Source organism: Solea solea, chromosome 11, assembly GCF_958295425.1.
Source record: "Solea solea chromosome 11, fSolSol10.1, whole genome shotgun sequence".
NCBI classification, from domain to species: Eukaryota; Metazoa; Chordata; class Actinopteri; order Pleuronectiformes; family Soleidae; genus Solea; species Solea solea.
Window position 1 is genome coordinate 22,435,575 of NC_081144.1, and position 19,807 is coordinate 22,455,381.

General features: G+C 41.2%; 1 protein-coding gene across 3 annotated transcripts in view; it reads right to left on the reverse strand.

Moving 5' to 3' along the window:
- The window catches only part of LOC131468975 (metabotropic glutamate receptor 7-like), a 180,651-nt gene that overhangs the window by 44,519 nt on the left and 116,325 nt on the right, over positions 1 to 19,807 (reverse strand). For all 3 annotated transcript variants that reach the window (XM_058643722.1, XM_058643723.1, XM_058643721.1), the window contains exons 4-7: positions 8,969 to 9,104; positions 8,221 to 8,375; positions 2,924 to 3,061; positions 908 to 1,108 (exon numbers count right to left, since the gene is read on the reverse strand). In XM_058643722.1, coding sequence (XP_058499705.1) covers positions 908 to 1,108; positions 2,924 to 3,061; positions 8,221 to 8,375; positions 8,969 to 9,104 — 630 coding nt within the window. The remainder of the gene's footprint in view (positions 1 to 907; positions 1,109 to 2,923; positions 3,062 to 8,220; positions 8,376 to 8,968; positions 9,105 to 19,807) is intronic.

Sequence of the window (19,807 nt, forward strand, 5' to 3'; positions counted from 1 at the left end):
TCGTATCCTGATGAACAGGGATGGGACAAAGCCACCGTAAGCGCTATCAGTAACACCTTCACTCATCATTTCAATACGTTTAGTGTGAAAAGAGTGTCACAGTATACGTACTATAAATATGTAAAAACATCCACGCTGGAGTATGCAAGTAACACAGCTCATTAACAGCTAATATTATGAGGTGAAAATTGTAAAATATCTCTCACTATTGTTCGGCGCACGACCTCACAACTCTGGCATCCCGACATGTTGAAGCCTGAGGTGACATTCACATCAATTTTCCCAGAGGGGACCAATTTGCTCCAATCATATGTATATGCACTATTAATCACCCCTAGGGTTGAAAAGTGTGAGGGCTTATCGGCAGAAACTGAATATACTTGTACTCTTAAGCATGTTTGAATAAGTGCACGATTGAATAAGCCTTTTATATGCACTTAAGGTGAGGGCCTCGCTTGACCAGGGCCACCATCCTCTGACTCTAACTTATTTGACGAATAAAGAAAATGTCTTTACTTACATAAACCCAAAAAGTAAAGAAACGGTGAAGACAAATAGAATGTATCGGGTGTATGAAGGCTGGATCTTCAGAAAAGTGTGTTAATAAAACAAATAAACACACATTACCCCACGCGTACGGGTGTTTCTAGCTAAGCCCTAAAATATGCTAAGCTAAGCTACTAGGTCAATCTGCAGTATGTCCACACAGAGGAGCTTCACACTAATTGGACTCAATCAATTTCATGTTTTTTTTTTTAAATAAACATTAAAAAAATAGAGCCAATGTGCAGTCATGATAAGTAGCCAGCATTCTATTTTTAACGTGTTTATTACGGTGAGATATAAGGTGTAACTATAACTCTCCAGAAAACCTGAAGCTGATAGTACAAACTTCTGTGTGACTCACCGTTGAAGCTGCTGTTTCGTATGTACTTGAGCAGAGTCTTCCCGTCTGCAGACTCCATTTGTGGACAAATGCCGAGATGATCTGGACACAAGTCCTTGTGCATGTTGTGGAGAGCGTGGGCCATGGCGTACACCGCGTCAATCACGAACTGCACCTTCCCTTCCTGCTCATACTTGGAGTGGATGCCAATGCGCTCCTGGCCTGAGGGGAGAGAAGGAAGAGAAACAACTTAAGAGGCAAAAATATGCCATGAAAAAATTCTCTCGTCACTCTCTATCATCTTCAGCATCATTTTTTTTTTGTTATTCCGCCCATTTACCATTTCCATCCAATTAGTTCAAGTTTGATTGTGAACGAATTACACCTACAGGGACAATGTGGCATAGAAGAAAATAAGAAGACATATTTCAATCCCGAGTGGAAAATATCACGCTGAGCTGTGAGTAAAACGTGTTTGTGACAAATAGAGCCGATTCAGACTGAATTACTGTGATGTATTACACAGTGATAGGCAGTGGATAATGGGCAGCATCTGTCCCATCAGGGAGGTGATGAAGATCACCATGAACTTCAGTAACACACTCTCCTACAGTGGCTTCTTGCTCTTTTATATCCTCCTCACAGTATAGTGCTCTTTCACTATGAGCAGCTGTAAAGGTTTTGCCTCCTACTGCTGACACTACCTGAATACATAATGGACAACCACTGCTGAATTTCTGTTTTTGTTATACAGCGAATTAGCCATTTTATACTCCAGGATTAAAAAAAAAAAAGAGACACATTTCAAAGAGTGAATTGAAATAATAACAAAAAAAAAAAAGGTCGGTTAATTTTAATAACAATAATCACCATGATCAGCATAATCATAATGTTCAAGATAAACAAAATCCATTAACAGGAGAATAACTGTGAATAATAAAAGGCAATTCTCTCTTCAGTGATTGCTGGTTGTGATTTACATGGACGCTACGGTGGAGGAGCAGATGTTGTTCGCAGGACACACACACACACACACACACACACACACACACACACACACAGTTGTATGAATCGAAGCAGGTCAGAAGCAATCTGGGCTTTAAATTCGGCCTATTTCTCAGACATTAACACACATTTCAGCGCACACGTGATCTTTTCAACCCTTTTGAACTCGGCATAATGCTCTCTATGGACACTCTTCATGCAAACGCCTGAGAGAACACAGTGACAAGTGTACAGTCATTTCCATATAGGTACTGAGGGAAAGATAACAACACCTTACAGTCCTTTCACAGATGGACAACCATCTCCTGCCTTTGATGCACAACAAAAGACGCCAAACGAAAGATGATGAAGGAAAACAAAAACCCTCTGAAAGCAGTATTTTGTGTCACACTGTTATTACAGTCACCATGTATGAAAGCATGATTAATCCAGTATCCCCCCGTCGCAGGCATCATCCACTAAAGATAACAAATGAAGTGCGATGCCTGTCACAGTGCTGGCAGGAACATGCAACGACGTGAGCAACAACACTATCATTAATGCTGCCACAAAGATGGTAATAAAGCAGAATGGGGGCACGGATGGCGTTTACTTATCTTATTGTCATTTCCCCTCTGTAATTTCTACCCTAAATAAAGTGTACTCTGGTGCAGTGCCGTTAGTACACATGTCCTGACTGTGCTGAGCTGTCAAGGTGACTGAGTTAAGGGGGAATTGGGGGGATTTTGTAGAGCTACAGAACATTAGCCACAGGAGCAGACGGTAACTGTAGTATGACTAAGACCACGTGGTGCATTATTATTCTAATAATAAACTCAGCCTGCCCTGCACCCACTGGGTAAAAACACCTGGTGATAGATTTCCTGGCTCAGCTGCAGACGAGAGCCCAACAGACTCTCCGCACATTCTAATACGAACAAAAGGTCAAGTTCATATCAGATCTGACTCAGGAGGGTGAAATGAATGCATCACCCTTTAGTGTTTTACAGAAATGTTCCCAGGATGTGCCAATGACAAAACACGCGTGCGTACCTGTGCATTTACGGCTGGTGTCCTCTCTCTTGGAGGAGCTGAGGAGCCTGCAGTCAAAGTTTTCCTCCCAAAACTCGGCGAACCAAACGTTCCTGCGATTGTTCTCGAGGGTGAGCGCAGTAAAGTATTCATCAAACCCTGGGAACAGAGGAAGAATGAGAATGGCTCAGTTCCGCACCAATTATCGAGCATTTTAAACCTGGAGGAAATGAAGCGCCGCAACGTGATGGCAGCGGCAGTGCAGTGCGGCGCCGGCTGCTATAGGTGTTGGAAGCAAACCAGCAAAATCTACTTCATCATAATATCACCATGGTGGTTCCTCTTCCTCCGAAGCCCCATGGAACTTTAATGGCTTTCTTTCATCTAGGAAATTACATTAATTAAAAAACAGGATGCATAATAAATAACTCAGGGACTGTAAGTGGTGCCACAGCCTGTTGCCTCAGGCTGTGAGGTCCTGTAGGTGCTGAACAGGTTTTTCTCACTTCATAAAACCCATTACAACAGAAGAGGATTGAAGGAATGATGTATGAGCCTAATAGGGCTTAGGTGCCTGTATGCCTGCATGATGCATTAGCTTCAGAAGAGATAACAACACAGAAAAGAAAGTGGATTTTTTTTTTTTTTCCCTCTCTTATTTGTGCAACTTTACCACCCAATATGGGCCAGAAAACTAAACTTCAGTACAGGAAATGTGGTGCAGTGTCACTTGTCTCTGGAGGAAAAAGAATTTCACATTTCAAAGTTTCTCTGTGTGTGTCTCCGCTCTGTTATCCAGTCATATCAGCTGAGTCGTGGGTAGTGGTGATAATGCCTAATCAGAGCTGAATGACTCAGCTTATTTTTCTTTTCTAAAGACCATCAATGATGCATGGTGGATTACTAATTTCCTTGCTGCCTCCAGAGTGCACATTTGTCCTGGGTGGACCTTCCTTAATTAAGGGAAGCTTCATAAAACTTGTACTTTTATATTTCCTGGATTGTAATGATGAGCGGTGATTAGGACAATGACACTGGACACAAGTTGAAATAGATAGTACATCCTCAGAATACTGAATCTGTGCTGTATATTATTTCCTTTGTTCCCTTTCTTCTGGCGGGTAGACTGTTCACACTGCGATAATTGGAAGACATTCACGACCTGAGCACATAAAAACATGCAGTAATGACATTTATCTCAGCGTGTATTGACAGAAAATGTTAAAAATCATGAAAAAGACGAAGGCTTTAGACCTGGAACGGCATGGTCTTTACAGGTTTTCTTTGGAGGTTTTCTGACTTGTGCAAAGCCCCACATGAATCAATGTATATTTGATGTCTGCAAGAGGTGAAAATGTTGCGTTCACTGGTTTTCGGCATTTAATATTGAAACAGCCAATGTTTTAAGTCTGGTCATGTACAACCAACGGCCAAATGCAAGAACAAGGTCGTACTTTCTCTCTGAGGACTGTTGAAAGTCATTGTGAGGAAAGGAAGAAATTGCATGCTGAGGTAAAAATAGGGGAGACAGATGGAAATAAAGTGAGTGTACATTTTTCTTTTGGCATTTGTACTGTTTTGCATGCATTTATATGAGCTTGTGAGTGAGTCAGTGGCATGGAAATGTAATAATGGTTGAATTTCTATGTTTAATATAAAGAGGGTGATATATGGTGATGAACCTAGAGAGAATTATCACCTGACACTCTGGTTCCCCTCAGCTTCATGATAAAATGTTCACTAGTTTTAATTTATTTCCTATTATTCACACATTCATGTCAATAACTAAATGCAATAAAGAGTATAGCTGTGCACTTCATACCTTACTGTAAAATGTAAAAATGTGCACACCATAGAACTCAGAGAGGTTAACATTTGGTTGCTTTAGGAGATCATATAGACCACGCATGGGCAACATATGGCCCCCACAGTAACACTGTGACAGGAAAACACAAAAAACAAACCCTGAGCGAGGCATTTAGCATGAGTATGAATTACAATGTATACAGTCAAACAGAATGAAGAAAGTCAGAAAGACAAACACAAGACGACGCCGACAAAGACGGAAATAAGCGACAGTGAATAGAGACGGGGTTATGATATCATCATTTTCCTAAAATAGCATTTCAGTGCACCCAAAACACCAGCTCCATGTGGATAAAAAGCCGGTACAATAAAAACTTTAGTGGATAGTCATGAAGAACCTCACATTTTATGCACAGGTGATGCAGCAGTAAAATAAACAGCACAGTGCAGACCAACCTCTGTCCGTGGTCTTTTGTGCACAGTTTCACCTGGGTTCAAAAATCCTGGTTATACCTGCTAGTCTTAGCGTGAAAGAGCTGTAACATTATTTTCCTTTGAGTGTGTTTATCTGGGGATAACATGTCATAACCCTCCATTTGCAGTGTGCCCATGAAAAATCTCTGCTTGAAGTGCCCTTACACTTCACCCTCTCCCTGTACCTGGACATCTCAATGTTTTGCTTTTATGACCTGTAACTTTCTTCTTGACTTCGATATTTCGTACAGATTTACTCCAAAAACTCACTGCAAACTAAACCTACTGAGCATCTCGGGCTGGTGAACATTGGGGAACATTTAGCCACTAAAGAACCAGACACTTATCTCAGAAGTTAGTAAAGACCAAAGACAGAGCTAAAAGGAGAGTGAATATTGATCAAACATTTGCTCGAGAGGCCAGAGGAACACTCTAAATTAATTTCCCCCTGTATCTGCTGTATGTTTCAATAAGCAACCCGGGGGGATGTAGTTTGTGCTGCTGTTAAATTGTATTTAATGAATATGGAGAGACATTAATGATGGTCTCGTCTGTAAGTAAAGTCCACAATAAGATACTGTCATTTCTATTGTGACTCAGTGTATGGCGTAAATAATATAAATAATAAATAATCAACCACATATAATTCATAGTTATAATTCTTTCGGACGTTTCCCATTTTCACAAAGTAACAGCTATTATTATTATTACAATTGGGGGCATTTAGTATTTGATTTTTTTTTGCGCGTTTACACAAATCACTGCGATCAATTTGGAAAACAAATTGCCATTAGAAAATTTCAATTTGTGCTACTGTCAGTGGAGGTGTTATATTATTCTTTGTATAACTGTATATGATTTCACACCTAATTTCAATAATGCCTCACCTAGAAAACAATAAAGTGCTTGGTGACTTCATCTAACGTAGTAAGTAATGATTTACCGCCACTTCATATCACACATGTCAACTTGGTTATCCTTTTGTGTGACATGTACAAGAGGAAACTAAAGAGAATATTATAATTATTACGATTGTATTGTAATGAGTATTAATAATATTCCACCCTCACTCATACAACAGGTTTTTTTATTTTATTGTTTTGTATTAATGTGTGAAAATAATAATAAATAAATAAACAAAATGACACTAACAACGTGGTTATTCTGTCTGAAGTATAATATATGCCTAACCAAGGTCTTGACTGTTCTAGATTCCGCGGTTTTCTATGTTTACAGAAGGTACCATCGTGTCCCAGCTCAGGGAGAAGATGGGCCTTGAGAGTCTCCACTCACAACATGGCATGATTTATGTCGATGTAGTCGTTTTTAGACTGTTTTTCCCCTACGGTACAAGCTGAATTTCTGTGACTGTACTTTCTGGTTCTTGGTCAGGATGTGTGAATGTGAGCTGTACCAGGAATCTATGCTGTAATGGATTCACCTATTCCACTCAGTGATTATCACTGTGAATCTTGTAACCCTATAAATCTACATTTATTTTTGCTGTAACTTCACTGTTTTACTTCTTCTTCTTATATGTTATTTAGAAACGTCACAGTTTATTGAGTCTCCACACTCGCCTGCAAATAGACACATCTCTCTGTATTGTTTTGACCATCCTATTTCAGTGAGGTTAGGCTGAATAAGCTCTCTGTATACAACACAAACAGCTCAACACCACCACAGACTACAGTGTCCAAAATGATCACGCCCGATTCAGCTCTTAATAAAAAGCAGGACTCTGCTTTCGGGTTTGCTAGAAGTGCTTAAAGGTTGCATTTGTGCTGTAAAGCCTCTTTCACACTGAAAATACTGGGTATACTTGGGGCGACGGTGGATCAGTGGTAGAGCAGATCGATTCCCTGCTCAGCAGGTCTACATGCCGATGTGTCCTTGGGCAAAACACTAACTCCTTAAGCTAACTTAAGCTCCTGATGGCTGTGCTGGCAGCGTGCAAATGGGTATAATAGAAAATGAGCTGCGCTGTATGAAATTGTGAATGGGTGAATGGCAAAAACTGTGGACCACTTACTTTGTATTTGTAAACCTGCAACAAAAAAGGTGATTAACGTTATCCAAACAACAAAATCATGGAGCTCAGTGAAATGGTACAGTAGTTACTATTCATGTCTCTTGTTTTTTTTGTCATTTCCTGTTTTATTTTGAAATTCAAATGTTGTCTCATTTCAGGTGTCATCACTTCCCGCTCTTCCCACCCCTTTGCTTACCTGCACCTGCCCCAATGTGTTCCACCTGTGTCTCATTTTCTCTTGATCCTAGTGTATATGTATATATATATATATATATATATATATATATATATCTATATATATATATATATATATATAGATAGATATAGATACTGTATATATATACATATACATACACCTCCCATTCTCCCCCTCTCTCTGCCAGTTTGTCTTTGTCCTTGGAGTCAAGCATTCCAGTTTAATTATTCCTTACTATCTGACTACAAGTGTTTGCCAGCTGTTTTTGGATCCCTCTTTAATTATTTACTTGATTAGACATTAAGACGTGTGCTACTGAGTCGTGCCTTTTTTTGGTTTCTACCTTTTCTTTAAGTTCCTCTTTCAACTGATCCAAATGATGAAATAAACCACATTCAAGTAAGGCTCGCTACAAACATCAATGGCTGTTTACACGTTGCACAGAAGATAGAAGATGATATGGCATCATAGGGCCGCACCAGAAACCATGCAGGAATTTGTTGTGCTGCCAAAAATGATGTGTTCACCCAGGTTTTGTCTTCGCACTGATGATGATTGGAGCTGAAGTCGCGTGCATTGCTGAGTCAGTGAGTCAGGGGTGAATGCCAATTAACCACATTCCCCATTCGTCCTCCAAAAGGTCCTCCCAGGTCAAAACCTCGTCATCAGATGTTTTGACCACCAGGACATCCCATAATTATATGTTGACATTAGAGCACACGGATGAAAACCGAGTTTAAAAAAAAACGTGATTAACAAAGAAAGAATAGTTAGTGTAATAGAGTTGTAGTGCAGTCTGAGTGTGTGTACCTTTGATGGAGGAGCGTTTTGGCAGAATAGTGATGGCTCCCACTGCTACATCTTCGAGCTGGTGGATCGCACTGCTCTTGGCCCCCCAGCTGTCAGATCCAATCCAGAGGAAATGGCCCACCTGATTGGCCCTCTTGGTGGCATTGAGAACTCCCCTGCAAGGGCATCCATATGTGAATTAGTAGAAAGCACAGAGGGTGTGTGTCTGTCTCTCTGTGTGTGTGTGTGTGCAATCTAACAATTATTACACAAAGGAAGAGCTTGCTGTAAAAGGAAAAGCGGTTACAAGTAGATCTTATTCCTCTTCTCATTAATGATGGGAAACAAAGGAGGGAACCTATTGTTTTTTTAATGATGTTTTGTGTTGAGGTTGAGCAAAGATGTTATTTTTATCTCTCATTTAAAAAGTAATACGATCAGGGAGGAAGAATCATTGAAGTCACTGGAACTTTCACTTCTGAATTTACAGGTATAAATGTTTGAGTGTGTGTTTGCCTACATAAATATTCCCCCCAACAGGCACAGTAAATGAAACAATATCTGATCTGTATTCCCACTCCTGCTGCGAGGCTTTGGGTGTGTTGCTGGATGTATGTTTGTGCAGCAGACGTCCTCCGCTCATGGTAAATCTGTGCCTCGAGCCTGTCTTCAGGAGCTTGATACGGGGAGATTAAAGAGCTCAACGTGGCGAGTCGACAACACACGGATGTGTGACACGGATGAAGACGTAACGCGACGCGCTCCTCACCGTATGTCTTCCTCACTGGCGAAGATGACGACTGCCCGCGAGTGCTGCGTTTCCAGCAGTTGTTGGATGGCTTTGTCATAATCCTCCAGCTTGGGGTTGTGTGGAATTTTCAAAGACTGGGCGATGCAGATTCCACCTTTTCATCGGGGAAAAAAAAGGAAAGAATAAGAAATTATTAGGCCTACAGGAGAAGCTCACATACATGCACAAACACACATGTGCGTAGAGCCTGAGGTCGCAATAGCTGCTTTTATTTTTGTGTGGAAACGAAAACACATCTGGGCACATAAGCGAGATTGCGATGATGCTGTCATGCTCGGTATGCAGTTTAAATGATAGTCTTTCCAGTGTATACATTTGCATTTTGGCAATGATCGGGAAACCGCAGCAGCGTGCAATATAACACTCAAACTGCGCCTCCCGACTGAGCACCGTGCAGCATCATTTCACAGACAGAGAGTTATAAACATATCTGCTATAAGAAATCCAATAATCCACATCCAACAGGGACGTAAAGCTACAGATTTCATATTATGGATTTGTGGAAATCCAACAGCGTTCCATTGACTTTTCATTTAAAGTCATTATCAAACATCTCGCGTTTGGAACTCAACTAATCAGATAGCCCAGCCAGCAATAACAAACAAGGAGGATATTAATACTGACGATTAATCATTGTCAGACAGGTCACCACTAATGAGTTTTCACAGGACGGAGGGTACTGACTGCTTCCGTGCGTCGCTAAATAGTGGCCGTATTTAGTGCGAGATATTATTGCTGTTCATTTGAACAGGTTAATAGATGGTGTTGTCTTCAGGTTTATATTCAACAGTCCATTATCAGACAACCGTTTCATTCCAGGAGCCACTTTTTTGTATATAACAAACCATCACAATATAAATAGTAACAACATGTTGTCCAGATGATGGAAAATGATTGATGCACTTATAAACCACTTCCTGGTTTTAACAATTTTCTACAATTTTCCTTCTCTCCAATCCACTTACATACAGTATTTTTTAAAAAAAAGAAGCAAAATCATACAATCTAAATTGTATGATTTTGCCCCTCACCAGTGATGTGTGTTGTGCTCTGTTTGTGTTTTATGTTTATTTTTAAAAATATTTGCTTTATTACTGTGCAGCACTTTGGTCAACAATGCTGTTATTAAACGAGCTCTCTCCACTGATCCCAGTGGGCTGCGTCAGGAAGGGCATCCGGTGTAAAAAATCCCTGTTAAATCATGTGTGTGTGGTTCATCCACTTTGGCGACCCCTACACAGAGAGGAGCCAAAAGTCAACAAAAAAATGACAAAATATTAAATACATCATCAAAAAAAAATATCATCCAGAGGAATCACGCTGCTCTGGGTAAATCACCAGTGTGTGAGGACATGCTAACAAGTGCAGGCCTGGACCAAAACATCAGCATGCAGTGTCCACAGTCAACAGCAAATCTCTACGTAAACCAATTAAAGTTTTTTCCCACTCAGGTTTTTTAATAGCCTACCCAATAACCTTTCAGTGTGAATTTCCCTGAGTAGACAGAGAAATGGAAAAAATCGGCTAATTGCTGCTCTCCTCAGACTCATTACCTCAATATTAAGAGCTTTGAACTGGCACATCACACATCTCCACTCACAGTTTACTGTAGCAATTCTAAAGGCAGAAGATCGCAAAATGAGAACTCTCCTTTAACGATTCATCTCCGACTATCAATAGGCGGGAATTAGAGACGCGGCCTGGTGCGAGGGGACGTTCGAGAGCGGCCTGCCGCTGTCCTTCATAAGCGAACTGCACACTAAATGGGGATCCCCGCCGCTGTCCGAGCCTCTGCTCCAGGCATGGCGGTATCCTGTTAAAGTGGAAAAGGTTTGGGGTAATTTGTGTAGAGCAGCCGGCACTGTTACGTCTCAGAGGGACAGCACTATAGCGCTGAGTTCTAGAAAAGGGATTTCAGTTGATTTCAGCCATAAATCCCACAGTATGACACTGCGCTTCCACTGCTTAACATCTGATTCTGGTGTATTAGCAGCAGTCTGTAGCTCCGGGGGGACAACATGCCTGCAGGCAGGTATCACAAACACACAAACTCTCAAATAAATAAATAAATAGCAATAAAACACAAGAATATGCAGGCAAATTAAAGCTGCAGTAGGCTGACTCACTATAAAAAAAAATGTTTTATAGCTGAGTCTTGTAACCAGGTTGTTAAATACTAAGATTTGATACTAAGATACACTCTGTCCTGAGCACAGATCAGAAGACAACATGGAGGTAAGAATATACTGAACAGCCACCAGGGGGCAATTCCACTGGTTACAAAAAGAGCCCCGTTAAATCAAGGTCTATGGGAAAATGAGCTTCTCACTTGATTTATAACATCAGTAATCATTTTGCCGGGGAGACGAAAATAGACAATAAAGCACCGTACATGGGAGTGGCAATGTGATTGACAGCTGGTGTCATCAAATAGGCGCCTGGTTGCAGGTGATGTCTGTGAACTCAACATGACGCCTGTCAGGGCTTCGAATTGTGAGTTGAGATTCTCAGATTCTTTGGTTGCTTTGCAGAGTAGGCAGTGGGCCTGATTCAGGAGAAAGAGCTAATTGCTGTGTTTGTAGAATTGAATCTTCAACTAATATACCAGCTACCCTGTATTCTAATGCAAGGAGGAAAACTTAAAGAGGAACTGGTCGCTTTTTTCACTTCTGCCTTCCTGACTCTCATGGTCAGATTGTTTGTGGTAGTATTTTGGCTCTACTCGTGTGAGCACAGAGTTTTTGGCTTTTGAATGTTTGAAGCATTTAGCCTTTTTGTTTCCTTGCCGCCTGACCAAAACTCAGCCACCAATCCCAAACCTGCTTCTGCTTTTTCTGCATGACTTCATCCTGTTGAGAATCCCCCAGGAGGAACCTACATCACTCTCAAGCCTCCGTTGACTCTGTTCACCCCATCACCGGCTTCCTGTCTCTGAGTCTGCTGTGGGTCCGGAGTTTATCTCTGAGGAATAAATCCTTCCCTTCCTTTCCCCAAGTACATCAGGGTAATGTGGTAGCCTTCACGTACCAGAAAGAATGTAAACACTCTTTACAACTGTCCACTCTCTGACTCTTTCTCCTCCTCCTCTTCCTTTGTTGGTTTATGTATCTAATTTATGTGGGCGGAGCCGCTCTTCTGTTCCCTTCCACTGCTTTAAAATAATGTCCATTAGGGCTGCTATCCAAAAACATGGTAGTCCAAGATGGCAGCCTTTGCAAAGCACCGCACTTAAGTACATATAAACGAATTATTCTAAGGCTACAAAAATCTAATTCTTTTTTATCTTAAAGTGATTAACCACTTATACAAAGGTACTTCTGGTAGTGAATTCAATATCTGGCAATAAACCCTCTTAAATGTTCCACACTGGACCTTTAAATATACAAACTGCTTCTCACATGTATGTTTTACAAAAGAAAATTAAAAAATAAACCCCTTTTCTTCACAGTTAAGTATAAAGCCTGGGTCACATGTGCTGTTTAACGTACATCCTAAAAGACGGTTTCAAACAAAATGTGGATTTGATTTGAAAATATTCAATTTCTCACCCTGGGCAGGCAGTTATCAAAGTTACCAATGCTGGAATAGAAACCTTTCCCCCAAAAGGAAGTGTATGTGTAGATGTTCAGTAGAACAGGCATCAGGACTGCACTCTGCCTCTTAACTGCGCCTTGATTAGTCTCTTGTCATGGGTCAGATTTCCCCCGAGGCTGGAAAGTGAGGTGGTGTCTAAGTGCAGTTCTATCTCAGATCACTATTTACATTATGCTAAAAGCTTATCATGGAATTAATTAGCTGGAGTGAACCCAGCTGAATCTGCCAGTGATTTGCTTTCACTCTGCAGACACATGGCGTGACGAGAATGCGGCTTTGGTCAACTACAGAATTTTTGAAAAAGGGGAACCAATGACAAACAGATTTTTACCCCCAGTAAAAAGGTTGTAGGTGGGCTTAACGTGAAGGACACTGAAGAGCAGATGTCTTTCCATTCAGTTGTTGCTTCAATTTTAAGCGACTTGCTCCACAAAGTTGTTAGACGTCATTACTAGACGGCCACCGCTTCCAGGAAACGAGCGCGATGTTGACATGTTTTACGTCGCTCTGCATACGTCATACTTTCTTATAAAAACAATCTTTCATCTTTGCATTATCTTTGTTATGACATATGGTTAGGCTGAGATTTAATGTTCACCGTGACTCCACACAAAATCATCACATCATAAAGTACAAATACTATAAAAACAAAAGAGAACGCATAGGTCAGTAAGAGGCAATGAAATTCAGTTTAACAATTTGACTAACAACTGATTTCTCTTAGAACTTTCTTTGTGCCTGCTGCCTGTAGCAGCTCAAATTAGAGGTGCTACGGACGAAACACATCACTTGTTATGTTAAGAGCTTTCTTTGTGATACTCAGCATATACCTACTGACATAACAGTCCAGAATAGAGATGTATAATGGGTCACAACAGTCAATAATACAAAGAGAGACCACACAAGCCACAGATGAAGATAAGAAGCATCTGGAGCACAGCCCATCTCCGCAGAGAGAGAGAGAGAGAGAGCAGCAGAGCTGAACTTGCTGTGGGCTTAAGACCGTCTTAAAGGCTGCAGACTGGTGGTTGTGCAGTGGAGGCTAAATTATTGAATGCCTGCAGAATGCCTCATCTGTCAGTCAGTCAGATGGTCAGTCTTTTAGTTGAAGCGGCACGATGAGGCCGGGGCGACGGTGAGTGCTATGCAACTGGTGTGTGTCGGTGCTTTCAGGACTTCACCTGTCACTGGATGGTGAAGTATATGGACATGACAGAGTCCTGGAATCAAGCTGAAGGTTTAAAGAGGAGCCGCGTGTCTGTCTGAGCTGGAGATGTGTGATGTGGGACAGATAAAAGTCAGGCTCCCACAGAGGAGAGTGTTTTATTACAACTTGTTAAAGTCTTCCAAGAAGTGGGACTGTATAGTAACAGTGTACAGTGCAGCTGTCACCTACAGTCAGTGTGTGTGAGGAGAATGAAGACAAGTACGTGCATGCTTGTTTAAAGCGGCGGTGTGCAACTTCGACGATGTTTGTTGTTTCTGCTGTTTGTGAACAGAAATGGTGTCACGCTTCAGGACTGTGCAAAAGTCTGACGTCACCACCAGCTTTGTTGTTCTTTTGTCTGACCAATTCTGTAAATACTGGCATTTCAAGTAGAATGGTGTCACTGAAAGTTGGTCTTTTAGCAAAATGTCACAGCATTGAATGAACCTGGTGTAATAGACCTTTTTCACAGCAGATATTTGATGATTTTTGTTCATACTTGACACTCTAGTCATTTTCTGAAAAAAAAAAAAAATTTTTTTTAAATTTTTACTGTATAGCACTGCTAGGTGGCCTCTTGACGTGTCTTAGATGAACACATTAACACAGCTACATTGTGTCTTGAATAGGTTTAAGATGTAAACTTCAATGCATTGAGGAGCAGAAGGTTCCTCCTGATGGAATGGAGTCTGGGTTCACATGCACAATATGTTGTTGTACAATGGAGAGCGCATGTATGGTTGGAGCAGCTGTCCTTGAATACTCAGTGACGTGGGCCCTAGAGAATGGGAGACTGAAGATAGAATACCTCAAATGTGGCGTATAGGATGATGATGTCAGACATCCTTTAAAAGTATAGTCCTGCTTGTCTGAGGGCAGAGTTGTTGGGGGATTCGGCAGGAACACACGCTCGCAAGCGATCTGCAGCGCGCGGTTCTGATGCTCGACTCGTGACAAAATAGAGTCTTGTGTCAGAGGAGGATTAACTCATCACCTGTTGTTCTCAGGAAGAAGAAAAAAGCCTGACTAACGACACCGTCAACATACTATCAGACCTGAACAGGGTTTTTAGAGCAGTGGACAATTCAATTGTGAAACTTTTCATTTCAGCTTCTTCATGTTTTCAATCAGACACAAGGCCCTCAAATGTTCTAAATCTTTACTAAAAAAATGATTTATTTGCTTTGGCTTTTAAAAACAGGTGAGCTTGTCTTTTATCAGTGCATTCTTATTTTTAATCTTATTTTATGTGTTGTTTACATTGTTGTTACACTGTGTTTTTACTCATTTTATTCGGTGACTTTTACCTTATTGTGTTTAATTGCTTCCGTGTAAAGCAATCTGAGGCAACAGGGGTTGTTTTTAAACGAGGTATATAAATAAATGTGTGCAGCAGTGTCACTCACGTAGAAACTAAGAGCTGATGAGCTTAATCAGCATCATGGCACAAACTCATTTGACAGATATTTGTTTAAGCTGTAGTGCGGAGGTGTCCAAACTTTTTTATTATAACAAGGGCCAGATTTGATCATCTGACACTAAAGGTTACATACAAATACACCGTTTATTTATTAGAATAATAATAATAATAATAAAATGTAACCAAATCTAAGCCATGCAGGAGTGAAGGATGGATGTATCTGTAGCTCAACGTCTAGCAGCGTATTTTGGAGCTTTAGATTCTAACAGCTGAGAAACATTCACACCTTTAATGTCTCTGTTCATTCTGTGCAACGCTAGCAGTGTTTTGACAACAGAAATGACACTCTGGAGCTTTAAAATCATATCCAAGTTACACTTTCACTCCAGTTCGGAAATAAGAAATTTGACACTGACATTTTTTTTTAGCTGCACTTTACTCAATTAGCAACAATATGAGCCTACAACAATATGAGCACCCATACTTTCTGCTCAACAATGTATCAGCGGCAGCTTAATGATCACGATGGATGAATTCATCAGGTCTCGGATGTTCTCAACCTATCAGTCTGCAGAGTGCAAAAGGTCATGCACTGCATTAACCATGTCAATTATTCATCCGCAGCACCCTCGATTCTGAAAATACTCCTCGGGGCAAGGGATCCAGGATTGCCATTTAGCTTGGAGAAATACAAATCCCTTCAAATGTGAAGCTCTGGATTCAAATGGTTTCAACTACACCCTCCTAACTCCATCCTCCAGGGAAGCCACGGTGCGGCAATTATATTTATCACCTTGACAGTCAAAAGGCAGCGCTGCTCCCTCCAGTTTCCCCCGCATCAACACGTGGGAGCTCATCAAAATGGGTTGACATGCAGCTGACATTCATATGCGGCATCTGTGAGAACCTTCAATACTGTGGTGTTCAGGGACTCGGTAATGTCCACGGGTCAAGTAATAGTCTATTTTACGCTGTTTGCAGATGCATCAGGTTCTTCCCCCCCCCAGTCCATTCCTGCTGTGAAATGTAAGTGCTACACTTTACTGGCAGATTTGTTTTTTCCCCCCTCACGGCTCAAATTTGATCTAAGAAAGCATCATGTTGGCAACTTGCTGCAATCAATTCCGCGGGGATATTATGTCGGAGGTTTTTCCCTCAAATGCAAGTCTTTTGATTAAATGGGAACACTGAACTCAATCGCCGTGGCTCCGGTCCAGACACAGACACAGAAAAATACAAACAAGATTCATCTCTGCCAGCTTCACCTGCAGTCGGGATGAAGGTGCACGCTGAAGCGGCGTCTAAACAGAGGCGAGAGAGTGGAAGAAAAAAAACAAAAAAGACTAGAGAAAACAGAAGAGATCAATAAAAGCTGACCATCACTCCAGTCTCAGCTTGGGGTAATGGCCAGCCATATTGCATTAGTCTGCTAGATGGATCTCCTTGAAGTGGTGAAGCGAGAATCCTACTAATGCATCTGACATTTCTCTGCAACCGAACAGTGCAGCCACAAAAACCTGCTCAAGGTCCCATTGATCAACTCGTAGGAGAAGCTGCAACAACATCCATCCAACAGCGTTGCTGCTGCTGGCGATGTGCAGTTGAGCAATTCCTCAAAAAGAAACGATGCATGTTTAATGCATTCACGCGCACACACACTTATTTCCAAGATATTCTCTCTCCATATTCACCGAGATGTTTGCTCCCTCGCTTCAATCCCTTTCACTGTGTTCTGCTGCAGAACTGCTGCCTTTGAGTGAATCCTGTGAATGTATAGATGTGCTATTACATAATTAATGTGTTTATTACTGATAAGATGCCTTGGGTGCGGGAAGCTTTTCCTTTAGAGGATATCATTCTTATTTGTATATGAATACATAATATTGCAAAGTGACTGCAGCTCAGAAGCAACAGGATGAGTCAACAACAACAACAACAACAACAGAGGCTTAGGATTCCATTCCCCCTTGTGCAGCAATTCATGAATCATTATGTTTTCTGCAAAAAAAAAAAAAAGAAGAAATAAATAAAATGCATTTGAAAAAAACAGCTGGAGGAAAGTGTATTTATCAGGATATCAAATGAAATGAAACTTCAAAATGAGCCTTAAAGCAGGTTTTCCCCCCTCTTTGTTCCAACGCTGGCTCAATTTTGTCTGCGTGTTTGTGTCTCTCTCATTCTCTCGATGCAAATTACGCAGCCACAAACAGCTTCTTAAAGTTTTAATGAGTGATCACGGTGGACGTGAATGCACACAGATAAAATATTCATGCTTGTTGGACGTCTGATCAGTGCCGGTGGGATAGCATTAGCTTTCCACCATTTTAGAGGTTTCCGCACATTTGTCTATTAGAAGAGACAGAGATCACTCCCAGCAGATTTATAGGAAATGGACAGGGATCCACGGAGATGTGGGTGAGAAGCAGCATCGTACTTGTTGCATGGACGTGCGATTATGAATAAGGGAGAGTCATTTCCCAAACCCCGACCAATAATGTTCTTTTAAAACCCCAGCAATGGAATTGGAATTTGAACACATAACCTATTTATTGCCTTTCTGCTTTAAAAACCCCTGCAGGTTTATAGTCTCACTCTGACTTGAGTCACGACTTCCCTGTCTTTGAGTCTGAGTCACCGAAGAGGAGTTCGAGTCATCAAGGTTGAGTCACAGTCCAGATAGGATTCAGCGCTCTAATTAGAGCTGACATACAATTGACAATTATATAATCATACATTATAAACAGCTGCTTTGCTCTATCCAGATTCTGATTGCACAAATTGTCTTTAATTTCCAGATTTTTTGCTCTTGTTTTGCACCAATAAACAAAACAAATTCCTTGTGATTTACTGTTTAGCTGGAATTGAATGTAAAATATTTGCATGCAAAGAAGGGCGAGGCATTTATTCAAGAATATACAACGTCATTTTCTTCTCTGTCAATTAAGAAATGTTCTATAAGTATTTCAGTTGTACATGTTGTCACATGAAATGTTTCTCTGTTTAGCAAAGACAGAAAAGACATTTAGAACCACAGGAGTGGTTTCTTCAACTTTCTCTCAAGAGCAAAAATTAGAGCAATCTTCAAATATCTCATATGTATCATGATAATTATTGTTGGCCGTATCATCCAGCCCTGTGAATGAGGTCCCGCCCCCCTACGAGTTGGTTAGTGAAGTATTCCTTTAACAAAAAGCTCACCAAAAATAACATATGCCGACTTACATCTATGATATCTATCTACAGCAGGAAGTTTGTGATCGGCTCGCTCTCCTGCACCAAAGTCCAAAACTCCTGGTGACACAAAAGCTACTGGTTTACTGATTCTTCATATGGTAAGTTTATGTCACTGAGATTTACATTTATAAAAGGTGAAGTCATTAGATCCCACATTTAACTTACTGCTGACAGCAGCAGTGGATCAACCACAGCTGTGCGCTGTGATGAACGCTGATTTCGTCAATGGGCTTTGGTGCGGAAAGCCTGTGTGAGTGTGAGACAAAGCTGGGGACATATTGTAAGGTTGTCATAGACTTGGCTAGACCCGGGTAATGATACATGTTATGATGTAGCAATATGACCTTTTACAAATCAAACGTCCACATTCTTAACTTTCCAGTTTGAGTCATTGCTAAAGTAGTAGATTCCAGAGTCCTGCGTACAACAACACCGCCGACGTGATTGTTGAAATGTACCCTCCTACGAAAGTGACTGCCGGTTCACATGTACCACCACATGTCGACGACCGCATCCATGTGGAAAAGGCAGGTGAGTCAAGCATGTGCACAATGTTCAGCCCAGTCACTGGCAAAAGCACAACCTTCTTGGCTGAATGTGAATCACTGCGGTGCTGTAAGTACCCCTCAAACTCCTCATAACCTCTGCAAATCCAAACATAAACATAGTAATTGAACTGGACAAAAGATCATTGCCACATTAAACCAACAACACCATTAATGCTGCATTACAGGACAAACTAGACTGATCCTAATAGCGTGCATTATGGACCATTCAGTGGTGGCACTCTCTCTCTCTCTGCTTAATCATATGATTTCTTAGAAGAATGTATGGCGACGCCCACCGCAGAGGCCGGCCTTTGTTTCAGAGAAGACTAAGTATCTGAAACTGCAGATCCCTGCAGCTCTTATACACACACAACCAGAACAGAGCAGTTTGAACTGCCGAACCATCATTAACACCCTCAGAGCCCTGCATTCTCACTAGCAAGCACAAAAAAAAATGAGCTTTGTCGAAACAGAATGTAAAACAAAACTCTCCCACATGACCAGTTGCCAGGCCGTTCTCTTTTTCCACTCAGTTGGCCAAAGAGACTGCGTTAGAACATTCTCAGACAGTCCATCTTCAACTACATTTTGCAGTAACGCGAAAAGCTAAAACGGTTATGTTTAAAAAGAAAAACAAAAAACCCCACAGTGGCACGGATACAGACAATGCTCATTATTGTCGTGTGGCATCTTGGCTACAAGCTGCTTCTCTGTCTCCATTTCCAGTAACACTCCACAACTCACTGGGGACGAGAAAGGCACAAGCTACCAAACAGATCCATGTTTCATACACC